The 21,259-nt window shown below is 39.7% G+C and overlaps 2 protein-coding genes across 4 annotated transcripts in view; one reads left to right on the top strand and one right to left on the bottom strand.

Moving 5' to 3' along the window:
* The window catches only part of LOC306661375 (uncharacterized protein), a 44,043-nt gene that overhangs the window by 7,895 nt on the left and 14,889 nt on the right, over positions 1-21,259 (bottom strand). Inside the window, exon 7 of one of the 3 annotated variants that reach the window (XM_079140352.1) lies at positions 20,765-20,932. The exons of 1 other annotated variant lie outside the window; for it this stretch is intronic. In XM_079140352.1, the coding sequence (XP_078996478.1) occupies positions 20,907-20,932 (26 nt within the window). In that variant the 3' untranslated portion in view covers positions 20,765-20,906. Of the gene's footprint in view, positions 1-19,779; positions 20,933-21,259 lie in introns of those variants that run through there. One more of the 3 variants, XM_079140353.1, reaches the window with a different exon arrangement.
* The window catches only part of NINJ2 (ninjurin 2), a 100,320-nt gene continuing 90,044 nt past the window's right edge, over positions 10,984-21,259 (top strand). Inside the window, exon 1 of the mRNA XM_079140348.1 lies at positions 10,984-13,647. Coding sequence (XP_078996474.1) covers positions 13,615-13,647 — 33 coding nt within the window. The 5' untranslated portion in view covers positions 10,984-13,614. The remainder of the gene's footprint in view (positions 13,648-21,259) is intronic.

Here is a 21,259-nt window from a genome sequence, read left to right as displayed (position 1 = left end):
TAGCTGCTAAGCAGGTATTTTTAGGGACAATCACCAATTACATTGCAGGGCTGGGTGGAAAACTGCTGTCCCTTTAAGTAACTGTTAACAAATCTTCAAAATTGATTTTTTTTTTTTTTTTTTTTTTTTTGACTCAAGTAAGGCCTTCCAGAGAAACTTACTAGGAGCCAGCCAAAATCTCTGAGTCATCCCAACCCATACTTTTTATGTGACCTAGAGTAAACTTCGCTCATTATAATACTAAATTCTCCACCCAGAGGCATTCCTATTGGTCATTTTTTGAACATGCAATGTATAGAGTATGATCTTCAACTGAGCATGCTTAAGAATGTGCCCACCCTACATGTGGCAATGAGTCTTCCTTGTATGAATATGCACAAGTCTCCCCAGTAAAAGCCCCTTGCTTAGGGAGCCATTGCATTGAGAAATATCTCCAGTGCTCCCCTTACTTGCTGCAAGTAACAAAGCTTTCTTCAGTCATTTATTTCCTTCATACTTAAGGGTTTGCACTCACCAAGGGCAAACCCATTGCATTCAGTTACATTACTAATAGTGTGGTATTGTAAAATATGTTTGGGAAATTCCCTGGCATTCTTTCTCAATTGGGTTTAATAATACAAACCCTGATGTCATAATGCAACCGCTGTTTGTAATAAATCAACTTCTCTCCCGTGCATCTAAAATGATACTAGTTATATGCCATCCTTGGAAATAGGTACTCTATTTCTATGTTCTATAGTTCAGAAGAAGAACGTCGGTTAAGGAAGGTCATTTGGAACCCTAAAGTAAATGTGAAGTCTCAAACTACAGATATTTCCAAACTTTCTAGATAGTTTCAAATTATTCTAAAAAATGGACCTTGTAATTTACCCTTCTGTCAGATGTGTATGAGTTCTCATTTTCCTACATATGAACCAAGCTTATTATTGTCAGACATTTTACTTCTGGTCAGTCTCATGGATGTGAAATAGTGTCTCATTGTCAATTGAGATTGCATTTCCTTGATTACTAGTGAAGTGGAGCATTTTTTTCATATTTGACTATTGAGATTCTTTTTCTGTTCATTATCTGTTCAAATGTCTGGTCCATTTCTCTGCTGGGTTATGGTTTCTTTTTTTTTTTTCTGTTGATGTATTCTTTATAATTTGAATTTGTTGCTTCACCTGTTACATATGTGGCCATCTTCAGGCGATTCTCATGTAGCTTCCACCAACACATCACCCACAACCACCATAGACATCACTTCTATCTCAAACGTTTTGTATTTCCTTGTAATGACTCTCCCTTTATGTGTTCTCTCTCTTTCTCTCTCTCTCTCTCTCTCATCTCAGCTAGGAAATTTTAAACAATGCTACAAAGAGTATATATATATATATATATATATCCTTTATATATATATATATATATCCTTTTTATTTTTTAAAATTTGTTCTAATTAGTTAAACATATAGTGGAATGCATTTTGACACATTGTACACAAATGGAGCACAACTTCTCCTTCCTCTGGCTAAACATGGTGTAGAGTCACACTGGTATTGTAATCATATATATATTGGATAATAATGCCCATCTCATTCCTCCGTCCTTCCTATCCCCACACCTACTCCTCTCCCCTCACTCTCCCCTCTCTGCACAATCCAAAGTTCCTTCATTCTCCCCACCCCCCATTATGAGTTAGCATCTGCTTATCAGGGAAAATATTCAGCCTTTGGTTTTTTGGGTTTGGTTTATTTTGCTTAGCATGATATTCTCCAGCTCTATAGTTCCTTTTTTATTGTTGTTGTTGAAGTGCTGGGATTGAACCCAGGAGTGTACTACCATTGAACTGCATCCCAGTTCTTTTTATTTTATTTTGAGACAGTGTTTTGCTAAGATGCCCAGACAGGCCTAAAACTTGCAATCCTCCTGCCTCAGCTTCCTGGGCTACTAGGAGTATAGGCATGAGTCACTGTGCCTGGCTAGAGGCATTTTGTATATCGCTTTTTATTCCTAAGTAACTGCTTCTGTGAACAGAGGTATATTCTGAACTTGCCTAAATTACAAGTGATATTTGAATGGACAGATCTGGATAAGGCTGTGTTTGGTAAAACACAGCTATATTGTTATCTAAACATTATGCTGTTCAATGCCTTCCTCATAGAGGCCATCTTTGATCCATCAGCCAGTAGAACTGTTAAAAATAAGCTGACTAGTTCTTTAAATGAAACAGGATTTGTGGTCACCTTCTAATAGACCAAGGCTGGGCAGTCAGAGGTGCCCTGTGCCCATGAATTGGCAGTATCTTGAAAAGAGAGAATTAGCTTAAAAGATGTTCTAAGTGCAAAAATAGTGTAGTAATTATAGGAGTGAGTGGAGAGTTCAACTTTTCTTAAAACATCAACATTATTAAAATAGACTAAGTGTGGTGGTGTGTTAGGATCATGAAGTTATTTATAGCATTTTTTTTCTTTCTCTACTTTCCAAATATTCTATAATAGATTTATACTCTATTAGTTAGTCAAAAATCATAATGAGAACTCAAACTGAAATGTAACCCATTAGGAGGCTCAGTTTCTCAAGTAGGCAGGTGTTCACTTTAAGTGGGAAGAGCAATCAAAGGCAGAAAAGTGTAAGGGTCTTTCCCATCTGCAAGCATTTGAAAGTAAAGTTGAAAGTGCTGGAATGCTGCAGGATTTTCTAGGTCGGGAGAGGAACTGACCAAATGCTGAGACTAAGAATGTATTGAAAAATTACTGGTGAAGGAAGGGGAGGAGTGGAAAGGAGCAGGAAGGAAAATGGAGGCCTAAACAAAATCAAGGGTGTCCTGGAATAGAAAGCAATTTTTGAAAAAAACATCCTCTTGATTGTTGGGAATATGCAAAGATATCCTCTTTAATGTGCAGGACATTCAGAGAAAGGAGAGTGAGATGTTTATGTTCCACTTATCAGGCAGGAGACATGAATCAAATACACCAGCTTAGCTTTTGCCAAGTCTCCACATGTGCTCCTGCTTTGGCTCATTGGTGCTTTGTATTTAACATAATCTTGCAATGAAATTATTCTCAATGTGTTGTCATCTGGTCTTCAGTGTTTCTCATAAATAGCCACCATATTTCTCATGTATTTGTTTTTGTTTTTTGCTTTTTTGGTACCAGAGATTAAACCCGGGGGTGCCTAACCACTAAGTCATATCCCCAGACCTTTTTATTGTTTATTTTGAGATAGGTCTTGCTAAATTGCTGAGGCTAGCTTTGAACTTGTCAATCCTCCTACCTCTACTCTCCAAATATTTTGTAATAGATTGATACACAGAAAGCACTTGATAAATGATCTTATTATTTCAAGGAGAAAATATAAAAAGTCAGCTTCCTGTGTATAGGACTGCACAGCTGCATGGATACTTGGTTTAATGCTGTGCTGTTGCCTTCTTTTAATAATTTTTGAATAAGAAGACCTATATTTTCATTTTGCACTGAGTCCTGCAAATTTTATTTCCTGCACTTGCATGTACAGGAAAACATTAAAAAGCAATAAACCAAAGTATAAACAGTGTTTATAAAAGCTGCCTTTTATTTTCTCCCTTATCCTTTTGTATATTCTACATTTTCTATAATGAATGTATATTACTTTCTGACCAGGAAAAATAAGTGAATATGTACATATTCTTTTATAAAATTTCCTCCCCATTTTGCAACTGAGTGAAACCAAGGTAACGAATAGGAAATGACTCACCTAAGATCACACAGCAATCAGTGTCACATTATGACAATGCTCAGGAAACTGTGCTTCCATTTCTGCACCCAACTTGCTTAGGTCTGTGTTACCAACAGTTTTTCTAACGAGTACATTTTTGGCATCTGCTTGGTTAGGGGACCTAGCACTATGCTCTGCAGAAGGGGGTCCACCCTTGAAAGACCAGGATCAATTACTATGTGCTCATCTGCTGGACTCACTGCTAGGCGAGGTACAGAAGAAGTAGGGCTGGAGGTGTAGCTCAGTGGTAGACAGCTTGCCTGGCATAGGCAAGGCCTGGGTTTGATCCTCAGCACCGGAAGGAAAAAAAAAAATCTCAGAAGTAGAAACACAATCCCTGTTCTCTTAGGGCTTCTAGCAGATTCTTACAGTTGTATATGAAATAGTAACATCAGTAAAACATGCAAACTCTAAATGTAAGAACAGTGGTAGAGTGCTTGCTTAGCATGTGTGAGGCACTGGGTTTGATCCTCAGCACCACATAAAAATAAATAAAAGAAGGTATTTAAAAAAAAAAAAAAACCTAGTTATTAAGAAAAAACAAAGAAGAAGAAGAAGAAGAACAGTGGCGGGGGCAGAAGAGGAAGAGGTTGCCAGAGGAGTAACCACGAACACTTGACAAAATCTTTTCACTAGCATGTTCACAAAGAAAAAGGCTAGAAGCTTTGCTCCTTTAAATTTTTCCCAGCTACCATCTGTGGAGATGTCCAAAGGGGAAGGAGATAAAAATGTGGTGGTAAGTGTGCATTTTGGGTATTCCATAGTTCACCTTCATAGCTGAAGGTCTTCTTTGAGAAACTGCTGAAGAGGTTATTTCACCTTCACAGTAGCTCCAGCAGCAGCTCACCCCATGCTTTGGCATTTTCCCACTGAACTTTCTCCTGTTCCTTTGACTGGTAGTCCAAATCTGAACCATTTTTGTGCCGTGGCCCACCTTGAAGGTCCTGTGAACATCTATGCATTTTATCCCTCTTTTTCTAACCCTTTCTCCTCCAAGAATTGAACTTACAGTTCAAGTTCCTCTCAGCAGCACAGTAAATCTTCAAAGACTAAGTACCTTTAAGGAACTTCTTGTGATATCTCTGGACAGAGAAGCTCTGGGCTGATATAAAGGAGGAGAAGGAAAGGCTCAGGAGGATAAAACAGCCAGGCTTATCCCAATGAGATTAATATTAGCTTCATGTATTGGGTTCTTCTTCTTCCATGTCAGGCAGGTAATTTCCTTTACATTGATAAACTGATTTAATTCAATCCTCACAATGATCTTTATAAATTAGATGCTGTAATCCCCATTTTTACAGGGCAAGAGGAAGAAAAATAACTTTCTCAAAAACATAGCTTGTCAAAACCCACAGAATGGAGTGTTGCTCACTAGTAGAGTTTGTGCTTAATGTACACAAGGCCCTGGGTTCAATCTCCAGCATAAAAAAAAACCCAATAATAATAATAATAATAATAAATGACAATAACAGAACAAAAACCAAACAAAATAAAAAATCCTACAGAACATACAATACCAAGAATGACCCTTAATGCAAGCTATGGACTTTCGGGGATAATAATGTGTCCAGGTTATCGGTTGCAAAGTGTGCCCCTCTTGTGTGGGAGGTTGATAGCCTGGCAGATGGGAAGGGAAGCGGGTGTTTAAGAACAGTCTGCACTGTCTGCTCAATTTTACTGAGAACCTAAAACTGCTCTATAAAATGTCTATTAAAGCACCAGCAATGGGGGCTGATGGCATAGGTAGCTCAGCAATAATGTTAGCCTGGCATGAATGAGGCCCTGGGTTTGATCCCCAGCACCACAGAGCAACAACAACTACAACACCACAGCTAGGAAACAGGACCACTGTCTTTGGGAGACAGTAAGTTTTTATTATCTATGACGTATTAAGCTCCATTGCACAACAGCAATAACTCTGTGTGTGTGTGTGTGTGTGGGTGTGCATGCGTGCGCTTGGTGTGAGTTAAGGATATATGTTAAGTAGCATCATGTGGAGAAAAATAAGAATGGGAAGAAAGAAATTTCAAATTGAGTCCTGGTTCCATCATCTTCTGTGTGATCTTGGGCAGGTCACTTTTGTTTTAGATCCTGCTTCTGTGAATTGCAGCTAGGTCATTTGAGGGACAAATGAAATTATGTACAAAGTCCTGTGAACCTGTAAGGGACTATACCCAGATTAGTTATTACATGCTCACTCATGAGTTATTATACTCACACATTCACATGCACTTATCTGTGTGGTTAAAGGGGTAACCAGGAAACATCAATTATAAATCTCTAATTCCACTTTCACCACCAAGCTGCTTCTATCATCTTTGTGTTGAAGGGGTTGGACTGGTACCTTCATCTTGAAGGGTTTTTGAATTTTTCATCTCTGATTTCCACTGCACTCAGAACTCCACCACAGTGCCCCCTCTCCATCCTACCCGCCCTAGAGACTTGTGTATGGTCTCTTCGTTCTTACACCTTTTGTGTTGGAAGAACATGAGGACGACCCCTATGGCCACTTTCTGACGTTCATCCTCCCTACACCCCAACTGTGAGTCCCCTGTTCTCTTTGGGAAATAGTACAACAGTCACACTCAGATTCCTCTGAGGAAACTTTTGTCAGTAATAAAGACCCTGTGGGCAAGCATCCCATCTGTTACTGAAATAAGTGGACATAATTTGACTGCTTTTTAAACTTTCTTATTCATATTTATACACATACTGACACACACAAGTGTATGTGCATGTATGTACATATATACATATATACACGTGAGATATATCTATCTATACATACATGTGAAATGTATATCTCTTACACACCTCACTTCAAGACTCGAAAAACTCCACATAATTTTGGGTGACTTGTAATCCTCGACCCTAACACAATCAAAGCCCCCTGGAGACATAAACCATGCCACCTGTCCAGAATTCAAGTTGTTCCCAAGAGGTACCTTAAGGGATGGCTTGAGAAATTGATGGTGAACAAGCAGGACAGATTCGAGCAGCTTTACTTTAATCTGCTTTACATTAACATCCACCTAAGACAACATTTAAGAAAAAGGGTTTCAGTGGTTTAAAAAGTTTGAAAACCACTGAGATCTTGCTCTTCCTATTACTGAGATTAGTCATTACCTACCACACACCACCAAGAGAGTGCCAGGCGCCTTTGAGCTTCATCACAGGGATGAGAGGTAAGAAGTGTTCCACATCAACAGAGAAGGCTCTTTTCCTAATCAGTCATTGGAGAGTGAGTCACAGTTAAAATCCCCCTACTCTGAATTTGAAAGAACAAAGGGAAATTTTGCTTACCACAACCAAGAGCATCCCCAGGTCTCACGGGGCATTCCCATGAGCACTGTGTACCCTGAGTTCCTATTTATGTCAAATCAGGCTTTGGCCTGATGAACATCTATCAAGTTAAGAGCAGCAAGAAAAGAAGTGGTAAATATGAATTGGCCACTGCTAAGCAATGTTTTGAATAGACCTATTTTGGCCTAGAGCTGCATTGGCCAATATGGTAACTACTAGCTATTTAAATATAGCTAACTATTTAAATGTGAATTTATGAATATTAAATAAAATTACAAATTTGGATCCTCAGTCACACCAACCACATTTCATTTGCTCACACCAACCACATTTCATTTGCTCTACACTTCCATGTAGCTAATGGTTACTGTATTTAACAATGAAGATGGAAATGTGCTCTAATATTTTGATCGTTATAGAAAGTTCTATTGGACAGTGCAAGGGTCACCTAATTGTTAATCATGTCCTTGGTCAACATTAGTCCCCATTAGTCTTTGGACCCCATTAGTCCCTGCACTGCTAGCTCCCTTCTCAGGTCCCCAAAAGCTTCCCTTTGCCATTCATCCTGGTCCCAGCATTCCCACACAGTGAATTCGGAAGTGGCTGAGTTAATTTGTAAATGATCGTAAGTGGGTTTGTAAGCATGTTCTGAAGTTTGCTTTTATTCTCACTTCTGTATATTGTTTGACGTGTATTTCACTAGCAGAGGTAATGGGTAATTTCCCCTAAAATTTTTCTTATTATATAAATATTCCTTTAGAGAGGGTTTTGTTGGTAATATCAAACTGAAGGTACTGGATTCTTCTTGCTCTATTCATATATTCATATATTCAGGGGCACTCAACCACTGAGTCATATCCTCAACCCTTTTTAAATTTTTTAAATTTTGAGATGGGTTCTCACTAAGTCACTTAGGACCTTGCTAAGTTGCTGAGGCTGGCTTTAAACTTGCAGCCTTCCTGCCTCAGCCTCCCAAGCTGCTGGGATTACAGGTGTGCAACACCATCCCTGGCCTTAGCTTTCATACACTAAAATTTAGACCTGGATCTGATTTTTTTTTTTTTTCTTTTTTTCCAGTGATGAAGATTGAACCTAGGAACCCTGCATGTTAAGCGATCATGTCTCCTGCTCTATTTGGCAGGGTCTCACTAAATCGCCAAAGCTGGCATTGTACTTGTGATCTTCCTGTGTCAACCTTCTGAGTAGCTGGAATTGCCTGTGTGCGCCACTGCACCTGGCTCAGACCTAGATCTGAGACCCTCACTGTTACCTAGGAAGTGTTGAATCTAAACACACACTTATAAACAGGATTTAAAATAAACACATGTTAGAAAAAGGATTTAAGAGCTCTAAGAACTTTAGGAATCACCTCCTGACAGCTTCACTTTTCACAAAGGGGAATATAAAATCCAGAGAAGTTGAATAACTTGCCTAAGAACACACAGTGACTCAGGAGACAGAGGAAACCAGGTCAACTGCTTTCACCCTAGGGCTTTTCCCACTGTTCAATATTAAGGGATCTTCACTTTAGGGTGATTATAGATAATGAGAATATACTACATATTTCAAAGAAGCTGGAATTTTGAATGTTTTCACCATAAAAATTGATAAATGTTATAGGTACTAGATATGCTTAACCTTGATTTAAACATTATACAATGCATACACGTATTGGAACACTGCATGGTACCCCATAAATATATATAATTTTTATTTTTTAACTTTATATCCCTAGTCCTTTTAATTTCATATTTTGAGACAGGGTGTCTCCAGAAGTGTGGTACATGACTGTAACCCCAGTGACTCGGAGGCTGAGGCAGGAGGATGGCAAGTTCAAAGCCAGCCTCAGTAACTAAGCAACTTAATGAGACCCTGTCTCAAAATTTAAAAAATAAATAAATAAAAAGGGCTGGGGATGTGACTCATTAATAGAGCATCTCTGGCTTAAATCTCTAGGACCAAAGAAAGAGACAGACAGACACTGACAGGGCCTCACTAAGTTGCTGAGGCTGGCATTGAACTTGTAATCCTCCTGCCTTAGCCTTTAGAGTCACTGGGATTGCAGGGAGCCCCACCATACCTAGCTTTTATAATTCTTATGTCAGTTAAAAAATAATGTGTTTAAAAAATAAATTATAATAAAAAATTAGAAGGCTGGGAATGTGGCTCAATGGCATAGTGCTTGCCTAGCAAGCACGGGGCCCTGGGTTCAATACCTGGCCCCCCACCTCCCAACACAAATCAAAAGTAAGAGATGGTTTTAAAATGGAAAGGTGGATTTAAAAAAAATCCCTATGTAGTAAAAAAAAAAAAAAAAAAAAAAAAAAAAAAAAAAAATTAAGACTCTTCTTTTTTAATTTCACTTTTTAATTTTTTTTTTTTTAAAGCATAATGAAAACAAAAGATCCTGCCACATCAGCTTCTTGAGTAGCTGGAATGATGTGCATGCCCCTGCACCAGGCAAAGGGATCTTATTGTGACTTCTTCAACACTCTACAACTCTGCTCCTCCTGCATAGACAAATATAGGGTCTAATTTGAGCCTCGCCCCATCCCACAGCTACTTTCTAAGTTTCTCTGTAAGTTATCTGTTAAGTTTAAGTGTGTTCTTAAAATTATACTTTCTTAAGAGACAAATTTCCCTAAAAATCTCCTTTGGGCTTTACATTGCAAAAATCACCCTAGCAGTAAAGAGAAACAGAAACCTTTTCCCTCTAGATTGAAAAGCCTCCATGTAGGTACAATTTCAATACCTCAGCCAAAATGTCAGAAGCACTCTCTACCACAGCCTCACTTAATAGGCATGTGTTTCACCGGGGTTGCAGTGGAGGCCTGGATGTCCCTGCAGAGATTTTACATAATATCCATTTAGTAGGGGTTCCACAATTACCTCTTGAATGAGCATTAGACTTGAAAGATTCTTTCTGCTTAAATTCTGGGATTAGGGTCAACAGATAGGACCTGTGTGGCCAAATCAGGTGTTATTTTTATAAATATGACTACCAGGTTTTTGTAAAGAAAGTTTTATTGGAACACTACCACACTCATTCATTTATATATTGTCTATGACTGCTTTTACACTGAAATAGCAGAGGTAAGTAATTGCAATTAAAAGCAACCCACGAAGGCTAAAAAACATTTGCTCTTTGGCCTCTTACAGAAAGAGTTTGCTGACCCTGGTCCAGAGTCACAGTGTGACAGGGTAGATAAACCACTTTCCAAATCCTGCTTTCTGTTTACTTCCAAATGGTGATTATGAGATAGGAAAGGTTCAAATCCAGAAAGATCTTGGCAGCAAAAACCATTTTATAACCAATCACCAGCTGTTTCCTTTTGAAGTCAATGTGCTTATTAATAGGGAAATTTCTTTGAAAATATATTCAGGTGCTTTTCTCTTTTGCATTTTCTTTTTCTGGTTTCCCCTCTGTTCAGCCAGATGCATCCATATTATTTAAAGGTTAGTGGGAGTTATCACAACAAGGATGCAAAGAGAAAGAAAACAGTTAATATTTTGCTTCTGATACCCAAATTAAATTTTTCCAGCAAGACTAGACACACACACACACACACACACTCTCTTTTTCCCCAGTATTGGAATTGAACCCAGAAGCACTCTACCACTGAACTATATCCCAAAAATATATATTTTTTTGAATTAATTTTTTGAAATGAGGTCTAAGTTGTCCAGGCTGACCTTGAACTTGCTATCTTGCTGCTTTAGCTTCCCTAGTTGCTAGGATTATAGGCATACACCACCATGGCTGGCTAAGACAATATTTTTGATAACCAGGTTTGTTGAGAAAGAAAATTTTAAGAATGTCTTTATTTCCCCCTTATCATATTATTATATATATTATATTATATTATCATATTATATTATGGAATTATATTATCATATAACTCCACATAAGATACATTTCAGTCAAACAGAAGAAAAAAGACAAAGTCCTCTCTTTTCTGATCCTAGATTCTGGGGATTCTGGGAAGAAGTATAGCAGAGGGAGGGAAAGCAGGTGTTCTGTAATGTGGTTCAATCTCTCCTCTCTAAGACAAAATTGTGGCTAAGACAAGACTGAATCCAGAATGCCAGGTTCAAACCTCAATTTAACTGTGGGCAACTACTTAACCTCTTCTGCTTCTCTTTCCTCCTTTTAAAGTGATAATACTGGTTATCTATATCCCAGAGTTGTTCTGAAGACTAAATAAGGTATGAGCTACAGTGCTTCTCACTGTAATTTGTTGTTTGTTTTGGTGGTTCTAGGGATTGAACCAGGGCCTTGTGCATGGAAGGCAAGCACTCCACCAACTGAGCTATATCCCCAGCCCTTTTCACTGTAATTTGGATCTGAAGTGTTCTCCAAAGGCTCACGTGTTAAAGGCTTGGTCACAGTCTGTGGTGCTATTGGGAGGTGGTGGAACCTTTAGAAGGTGAGGCCTAGTCGGAGGAAGTGAAGTCACTGGGTGTGCCCTTAAAGGGCATACTAGCCCAGTCCCTTTCTCTCTTTTTTTGTTCCCTGGCTGCCATGAATTCTTCTACCAAGCATTCCAGCCATGATGTACTGTGCTGCCATAGGCCCCAAACAACAGGACACAAAACCATGAACTAAAATCTCTGAAACCATGAGCAAAATACACCTTTTCTCCTTTTAAGTTAATTTTCTCAGGTATTGTGTCACAGTGGTTGAAATCTGACTAGCATGGTTATTATTATGAGGAGTGAGGTGATAGATACTTGTGGTAGATTTTCAAAGAAATACTAAGAAGGGAATGGGCTCTATATCTTACTTGCATTTGGGAATCTGAAAGGAGGTCACCTCAAAAACTGCCCTGCCCCCACATCGCATAGCCACATCAAGAAGACCGTTTGCCCGGTTTGGTGCTGGGTTGCCTTTCTCCAGTTCTTTCTTAGCATCTTTCAGTTCCCATGGACCCAGGGAGAAATCAGGAGTATTAGCTGAGTATCTGGTAGGAGAATTTTCAGAGGAGGCTATCTTAGAGGGGCATATTGCTGAGCTGGTACTTCTGGGATATTTTGAATTCATGACCAGATCACAGGGTGGTCCACATCACCACAAAGGTAAAGATAGGGCATTCAACTAGGGAGGCCACTGGTCCTTAAAAGGAGACAGAGAATAAGTTCTGGCCATAGACATCAATTGCCAATGTCAGCAGGAGGGCATGGAGTAGGACCAGACTCCCTTCAGAAACCAGTAAATTCAGCCATGGGGAAACTTCACCCCTGATAGCAGCTCCATAGCAGAAAATAGCAGAAACTAGACAGAGAGACCATGGGATAAATCCAAGAACCACCCCTCATTCACCCATCTCCCTGGGCTAGATGCCATCTCTGGGAGAAAGGGGTAGAAATCTGAAAGACTGTTCTATCTAAGCTATTTACCACTTAAATTATTGGATTCAACAATGCTTATTAGATTGTACTAAAGCTGAGCTCTCATCCCATTGTCCAACCCTTTCTCACACCACTGAATAGTAAGGTGGGAACTTAAAAAGACATTTAACAGAAATAAAGAAAGTGCCACACAACCTCATGCATTTAAGTGTGTGAGGGTAAATTTGTGACCCCGCTTCTTCCCTACCCCCACTTCTTTAAACTCTGAATGAGATTTCTCCCTGACAAACCCCTCCTTCATACACATTCACAGACACGCCCATGCCCACACCAGCTTGTGTCTAAAACGAGCTTCAGGAAAAAGTCAGGAGAGTTTTGGGCTCTAGGTAAACAGGAGAAAGAAATACTTTCCAAAAAAAAAGACTCAGTAGCTTTCTTTTAAAAGTAGAGAAAATGCAACCAGTTGCATGAGAAGGATTTGAAGGTACGACTTTTCCCTGCTCCCCCCATCTCTCTTTCTTACATAAAGGGAGAAGTTAAGGGTATCAAACAATGTATCAACAAAAATTTATTGTTTAACCACTTTGTAGAACAAGACTTATGCTTTCAGCCTATTAAGTAAACTACCATTTAAAAACCACAAAAACAAACAAACAAACAAAACCTTTTAAGAATGGCGGGAACAAAGCAAAGAACCAGAAAAAATCCTAAACTTTAGTCTTGAGGCTATGCTGAAGGCCACCCCACCCTTGGACTAGGGACCCTGCTCAGCTCCACCAATGAGAACTCAAAAAACATCTTCAGGCTGACTTTCAAATTCCTTGATAAATATGCAGGATTTCTTTCCCAGTAGTAAAATTACTTACTCAAAGCAGGCTGGGTGACCTCAGATGGCTCTGCTGGGACTGAAGGGGCATTGGAGATGCCGGTGAAAAAGGTTGTCACCACCAACTCAAAAAGCCACCCATTAATTTGCCCCACACCAGCCCCTGGAGTGCACACATGTGCATACACACAGGGGCATAACGCCTGCACGTGTGTACACCTCCCCCAAGGGCTGAGGCCAGGATGGGCATCCCGCATCAGCCGGATGAATAGCAGGTCTGTCCTGCCAACTGTGTGCTCTCTCCCACCCAAGGAAAGCAGCAGAGACAGACAGCAGAGTCTGGAGGAGCCCACGCAGTCTGCTGCTGGCACCCGGTGTATGTGAAGGGACTGAAGGGCAACAAGATGGAATCAGAAAGAGAAATCATTGACCTTCAAGTAAGTTCTGTCTGGGAGAGAGCAGGGAATTTGGGAACAGAGGTGAAGCTTGAAGAACAAAGGACTGATATTTTGATCAATTGATATTCTCCCCCTCCCCATTCTCTTTATTCCCCTCACCCTTTTCCAAATTCTCTCTAGGCTCTTTTCTCTTTATTCCCCTTTTCTCTCCATTTTCCCATCTGGTTCTTCACTTGTCTTGAAATATGTGAGAACTGGATTGTTTAAATCCCTCTTGGCCTTTACTTCCTCTTGTCAGTCAAAGAGCTAATTAGATCTGTGTTACCAGAAAATGACTTCACATTCTGTGCAGCGCTTTTCCCAAAACCCCAGGATAGTCGAGACGATTTGAGAGCTGCCAGGCAGCTCTCTGGAGACAAGGGAAGATATGAGTTTTGGGGTTGGAAGGGAGGCAGCTGGCCAACTTTGCATTTTATAGGTTGGAAAAAAAAAACTAGAGTCCTTCCTCAGCTACCTGCACAGAGCTCTCTCCTGTGCAGGACAGAAAGCACCTCATTCAGACAGAACAAGCTAAGAAGTCAGCATAAGCTATTAGAAAGAGGCAGAGTCAGCGTCCCTCCCTATCAGGGACATGCTTAGAGGGCACCTGAGAGATCAACCACCATAGGGGAAAGGAATGGAAGGTTCTGGTTGAGAGCAGAGTCACATTGCTGGAATCTGTATTCCCTGACTCTCTGTCAATCAAATAGAGTAGAATTAATCTTCCCATAGCCATCACAGAGGTTGTATGAAAACTTTTCAGAGAACCTGACAAAGAGTAAAAAATGACTTTTGAGATCAAGAAGTTTTGATCCTGGAACCTGGATTCTCCTAAGTCTTAAAGTAGCAATGTAGAACATACTTCAGATTAAAGAAGAGCTGCTTTTGTTAAAGCAGGAGTGTGTGTTGGGGGGTGGGGTGGTTAGAGTGGTGTGAGCCTAGCAGAGCCTCTGCTTTTGTTCCACCCCTGACACAACACCAGAAACTTGTAGGATTATTTGGTGTATTGGGTCAAAATCATTCAACTGATATAACTGCATATGCAGTATCATTTTCCTGGATTATCATCCAGTCCCAAATGTAGTCGCCCTGCATGGCTTACTGATCCCTCTTCCTGGAACACTCTTTCCCTGGCTTGTTCCTTGGCTGGCTCCTTCTAGGACGTATAGCTCAAATGTTACTGCCTTAGGGAGACCTTTCCTGACCCCTTCTCGCCAATTCGTCTTTATCATTTGTTTTATCTCTTCCATAGCACTGCTCACCATTTGAGGTTATTTAATCATTTATTACCTGTCACTCTTTGCTAGAAGATACATTCCATTTAAGTGGATCTGCCTCTGTTTTATTCATTGTTGGATCCCTAGGGCACTGAGCCCTGCTTGGTACTCAGTAAGTGCTTGGAAAACATTTGTAAAATGAATGAGTTAAGGAAACCATGAGTTAGAGGAGATCAGTAATAGGCCTAAGAACAATCAATCAAGTCCTTGACAGAGTTAGGACTCCAAGCCAGGTCCTCTAAGGTGTATTTTCTTTTTACTTAGTTTTTGCCTCCATTCATAGGTAGCTAAGGAAAGAGTATTGCTCATTTTCACTATCTGAAGAACAAGTTTCTTATGTGTTTATGGGTGAAACAATTCTGAGTTACAGCCCATGGACTTAAACTTGAATGAAAGAGATAGTGGAATGAAGGAGAAGTTTACTGGCCAGAGTTAATCAATGTCTCTATCTCTAGCAAGTGGCTAAAAAGTTAGCATAGCTTTCTCTTCTTCATTAGAGTCATTCTCTCTCTTAATATACTAGCTTAGGACTGGGGAAGTAGCTTATGACAGAGTGCTCGCCTAGCATGTGTGAGGCCCTGGGTTCAATCCCTGGCAGTAGCAGCAGCAGCAGCAGCAGCAGTATCATCATCATCATCATCATCATCATCATCATCATATTTTCAGTTTTTTTTTTTTTGGCTTGGGTTGAATCAAGGGGTGCTTTATCACTGAGCAACATCCCCAGCCTCCCCTTTAAATTTTTTTATTTTATTTTGAGATAGCATCTTACTAAGTGGCTCAGGCTGGCCTTGAACTTGCAATCCTCCTGTCTCAGCCTCCTGAATCCCTGGGGTACAGGTGTGTACCACATGCCTGGCTTATTTTAGTCTTTATTCACAGCTTCCTTTGGTCATTTATTAGTTTGGTTTGTTAGAAGGCATCCATTACTTACTACACTTCCTGTCCAGCTCTCTGATAAAACTTTTTGGAAACTGTGGTCTTCCCAAGAAGGCAAACTTTGGTTAAAGACAGGTAGAGGTGTCTATCCTCATGAAATCGAGAGGAAAGAATATTACATAATGAGTAAATATTAGTTCTTCCTCCATTTTTCTTTGAAGGTGTTCCTGAGTGGTAAATTGACTGTGGCTACATCGTTTCATCCATTCATTCAACTAATATTTACTGATCAATGACTATACATTTCACTCCATGCTTGCTAGGCATATACTTTTGCTCTATCTTGTAGCCCATGACTAAGCCTTAAACTTGTGTGTTATTCATCCTAGGAAGAACAAGGAGAAAGTATGCGAGTGATTCACTTTTTAAAATCCTATTATTATAAAAATACCTTCAAGTCCAAGTTCAAATAATGAAAGCATAGCACTGAAACAAGGACAACTTCTTTTACCATATAAATATTGCCCTCCCATTTGTGATACTGATCTTGGAGGCATCACTTAAGTGCATAGGTTAAGTCTTAATAATCTCAACCCCATCACCCAAACAAACCAAACTAAAGAAAGAACAAATATTTATTGAGCTTCAACACAGTACTAAGCTCTGAATTAAACATGGTCCCTGACTTTAGGAAACTTATAATTAAGTGGAAAAAATATACACAATTAACTATAATATTTAAAAAAAACTATTTAGTTAAACCAGTTCTTCCCAAAAATGTGGTGCAATTACCACCAGATGCTCAATGACTGACAGCTTTTTAATTATTATGGATACCTTTGTTGTTTTAACGTGTTGGAAAAAGTGTAGCTAAAGCATCAAACCTATGATTTCAATACTTTTATTGCTTAGAATGAGGCTAAAGTAAGAGCCGCAATGTGACTTAACACTTTATGCAGTCCTCAAGAGTGTCATGGGCCACACACTGCTTTCAATAGTTGTATCTGTCTTAACTGTTCAAAAGTGTGGCTAGTTTGGTGATACAGATCACAGGGATATGTGACTGTGCATACTGCAGCTTTCTTTTCACTATGACATTGAAATCATGAACATGGCACAGCGTAAGTCTGGGACACTCCAATCTAAAAAACATTCACTTGAATATCAATAATCCATGTTCTAGGTTGTTTGCTCAGTTCAAAACCTGTGAGACTGGGCTGTTAGTCGTGGTACAACTGGCTGTCTCTATCAATTAAATACCTGGTCTGTGGTCTTCAAGCCTCTACTCTTTTCCCTGCCTTTGGTGGAAGCCCTACCAGGGAGCTCAGGTTACTCATCTCCCAAGCACTGTACTTGATTAGTATTTCATCTTTCACCACCACCCAGAATCTGGATGTGAGAAAGACTGAGTAAAATCCCTTTCTAGTCCTTCAAGAATGGCGTTCAAGCCTGCAGTCTGGTTCCTTCTTAGAGTTCCTCTTCTGCTTCCAGATTCCCCTATACAGCTTCACACACAGCCCCCTTTTCTACTCATGCTGGGTATAAAAGGAGGTGTGAAAATGGTCTCCTAGAAGGGGAACTAAGATATGCCAATGTCGAATTCAATATGTAGATTCAATATGGATAGGGTTAAGTGTAGCAAGACAGAATCAGATGGGAGTGGATGTACAAATTGCTTATGACTAGAAGGATTATAGAGAAAGTACTCTGAAAGTATTTTGTTTACTTTTATGGACACACACAGATCCATTGTATATGTATCTTTTTTGAAAGTGTTTATTTTTATAGTCATACACACAGATATGTTATATATTGTTTTTCATGATGTGAATTTAACTACTGGCAGGAAATATATCAAAATGTTTACTAGTTATTTCTGAATTATGGGTTTATGAATGACTTACTTTCTTCTTTTACTTTTCTTTTTACTTTTTATTTTCTTTGCTTAGTTTCTACCAACCCATATATTATATTTAGAATAGAAAAAAATACATATAGTTTAAAAAAAGATTAGAGAAGCAGTTGTGTCTATATGCAAATAAGTAGATTTTAGAATATGGGACATTTTATATTTATATACGTATATATGTATATATATTTACACACAAATATATTTATTCTCTATCTCTGATTACCATATAAAATAAGCAGCTGACTAATTTTGTATTTTTGCAGGCATTTCCTTTTCAAGGGCTCTTCTATTTTAATAGCATTTTACATGGTATAACTCATTTTTCATATCTGAGTATTCTCTAAGGACAGACTTTAGATATGTGACATACAGAGATGAACCTGCAGACCACTGAGTTTCTACATAGCCCCCACAGAGGGACTATATCAGGCACAAGTAGAAGGGTGTAATGTGGTAGCAACCCTGATTTCAATTCACTTGACAATTTCAGTAATCTGTCCTATTATCACCTGAAGAAAATTATAAAAATTACTTGTGATCGATAAAGATTGGATTGCCAGAGAGAATTTAGTATGAGTTTTTAGAAAAGGTAGACACTGAATGAGCTTTAAAGGGCCCTTGCCAGGTGCTGTGGCACACACCTGTAATCCTAGCAACTCAGGGGAGGCTGAGGCAAGAGGATAGCAAGTTCAAGGCCAGCCTCAGCAACTTAGCAAGGCTGTAAGCAACTTAGTGAGTCTATCTCACATAAAAAATTCAAAAGGGCTAGGGATGTAGGTTAGTGGTATAGTGCCTCTGGGTTCAGTCCCCAGTATAATAAATAAATAAGTAAATAAATAAACTTTGACCTGTGCACAGGTCTTCTTATGATGAGAACTGTGAACAAAGTCTTGAAGGTCCAATTTGGTCTACCAGACTAACAGCACTTCTGGGTCCTGTGTAGAAGTTCAACTTTGGGACCAGGGTTAGATTTTGGAAGGAACAGTCACATTTTTACTCCTTATCCATCCCTTTCTAGAACCTTCACCTGAAGAACATCAGTCACTAGAGTCATTGGTCAGTTCATCCCCAATGAACTATTTAATAGACAAGATCCTTGATTTTTTTTTTTTTTTTTTGGTGGTATTGGGAATTGAACCCAGGAATACTACAGAGCCATATTCCTAGCCCTTATTATTTTTTATTTTGAAACAGGATCTTGCCAAGTTGCGAAGGTTGGCGTTGAACTTGTGATCCCTCTGCTTTAATCTCCTGAGTAGCTAGGATTTCAGGTGTGCACTACCACATGTAGCCCAAAGCCCCTGTTTTGTAGAAGAAACTGAGGTCCAGAGATGAGTTTAAGTGGGTCTTAGAATCCCCACATATCTGCTCAAAGTCAGCCTCAGCATTAAGTAGAGTATCTGATGGACAGGAGACAAACTAACTCAATAAATGTATTTGTTGAAGCAAGTGCTCTATCACTACTCCACATCCCCAGCTCTGACACTCAATTTCCCCTGCACAGGGAAAGGGTCTTTCAAATAATAGATGCAAACTAGCTGGGAACAGTGGCACATGCCTGTAATCCCAGTTACTCAGGAGACTAAAGCAGAGGGATCACAAGTTCAAGGTCAACCTCAGCAACGTGGTGAGACCCTGTCTCAAAATAAAAGATTTTAAAAGGATATAGCTCAGTGGTAGAGCAGTCATACATAAAGCCCTGGGTTCAATCCCCAGTACCCCCCAAACAAAACAAAACAAAAACAAACACAGGATGCAACTGAATCCTCTCAATTCCTTGTTCACTCCTATATAGGACCTTCATCTGAGAGCCCAGGTACCTCTACAGAGCAAAGTCACCAGAGTTATTGATCAGTTTATCCCCAGTAAACTAGTTATAGAACAAAGCCCTTGGTTTTGTTTTTGGGATACTAGGGATTGAACCCAGGGGTGCTCTACCACTAAGCTATGTCCTCACCCCTTTGATGGATGAGGAATTGAATGAAACTCAGGGAGGTCAAGTATGAGATCTTAGAAGCAGAAAGTGGCAGGGCTAGGACTCAAACCTATTCTTTTCACTGGTTTTCAGATGTTGACCCTAAAACAGCAAGCATCCTATCACTTTGGAATTGTTAGAAATACAAATTCTCAGTCCCTATTCCAAACCTATCAAATCAGAAACCCTGGGGATGAGGCCCAGCAATCAGTACCTATGCTCTAATCCAAGGTTTTACTTCCTCAAATTTCAGTTACATGAGGTCAACCATGGTACAAAATATTAAATGGAAAATTCCAGAAATAAGCAATTCATAAATTTTAAATTGTGCACTTTTCTGAATAGCATGAAGAAATCTTGCACCCTCCATTCTGGGATGTGAATCATTCCTTTGTCCAGCGTCTCTATGCTGTCTAGGCTACCTGTCCATTAGTCACTTAGTAGCCATGTTGGTTGTCTATGTTGGCTCACTATTGCAGTATTACAGTCCTTGTGTTAAAGCAACCTTTATTTTACTTAATAACAGCTCCAAAGGACAAAAGCAGTGATGCTGGTAATTCAGATATGCCAAAGAGAATCCATATAAGTGCTTCCTATAAGTGAAAAGATATGTTTATTATAGATATGTATGTAGAGGGGGAAAAAACATATATATATGGCTTGGTACTCTCTACAGTTTCAGGGATCAACTAGGAGTCTTGGAACATATTCCCCAGAGATAAGTGAGGACTACTATATTTTAACAAGCCCTCTGGTGATTCAATGCGTACTAAAGTTTTAGAACATCTTAGATGCATGAGTAACTTATGGGTGGGGGATATGGAAGCTTCAAAACTGGCCCATTTCTCCCAGGTGGTGCTAGATATGCCAAGGGCTAGCAACTGGCACTAGACCTAGGTAAGGCAGACCACCCAGGACCAGGTGGAGATGTTGGCCAGTCAAGTAGTTGAGGCTGGAGGAGCTGCCAGTGACTTTTTGAGAACACAAAGGGTCTTAAGCCTCACAAGTCCAAACTTCTTGTTTCAATTCAAGGCACCACCATACTGTCACTGCTGCTACTTGCCTGCTACATACCTGTGGGGAATTTACACCTACTCTGTTGAGAGATGGCTCTGTATTTCTCCAGCCTGGGAAGGAAGTGTGTTTGTCAGGTCTACCCCTCTGGGGAGATTAAACATGATGAAGAGCCCAGGTGAAGATAGATGTCTTTCTCCTGTCATCCAGTATGGCTTTTAATGTGATCTGCAGGAGGAAGGAGAGCCACTAAAAGCATGAGAATTTCCCATAGGGCACCTGGGCACAGACATCTAAGAGGTGGAAGGGACTCCTTTCTACAGAGTGAAGGAAGAAGAGCAGAAGGGCTTAGTGTCCCTGTGTAATCTGCCCAGCACCTTGTGAATAGGGAAGGGATGGTAAGGAGGAATATGGGAACATGAGCCAGGTGAGAGATTATCATACCCCAAAGTCTGCAGCATCACCTCTAAGCCTCTGCAAAAGAGCTGCCAGTGTCCTGACACAGTGAGACTCTGAGTTAGAAGTTCATTAGGCTTCAGGCAAGAAGAGTAGAAA

This window comes from Sciurus vulgaris (assembly GCF_902686455.1).
Source record: "Sciurus vulgaris genome assembly, chromosome: 5".
NCBI lineage: Eukaryota > Metazoa > Chordata > Mammalia > Rodentia > Sciuridae > Sciurus > Sciurus vulgaris.
Note: the sequence above shows the minus strand (reverse complement) of the source record. Positions and strands in the feature narration are given on the sequence as shown.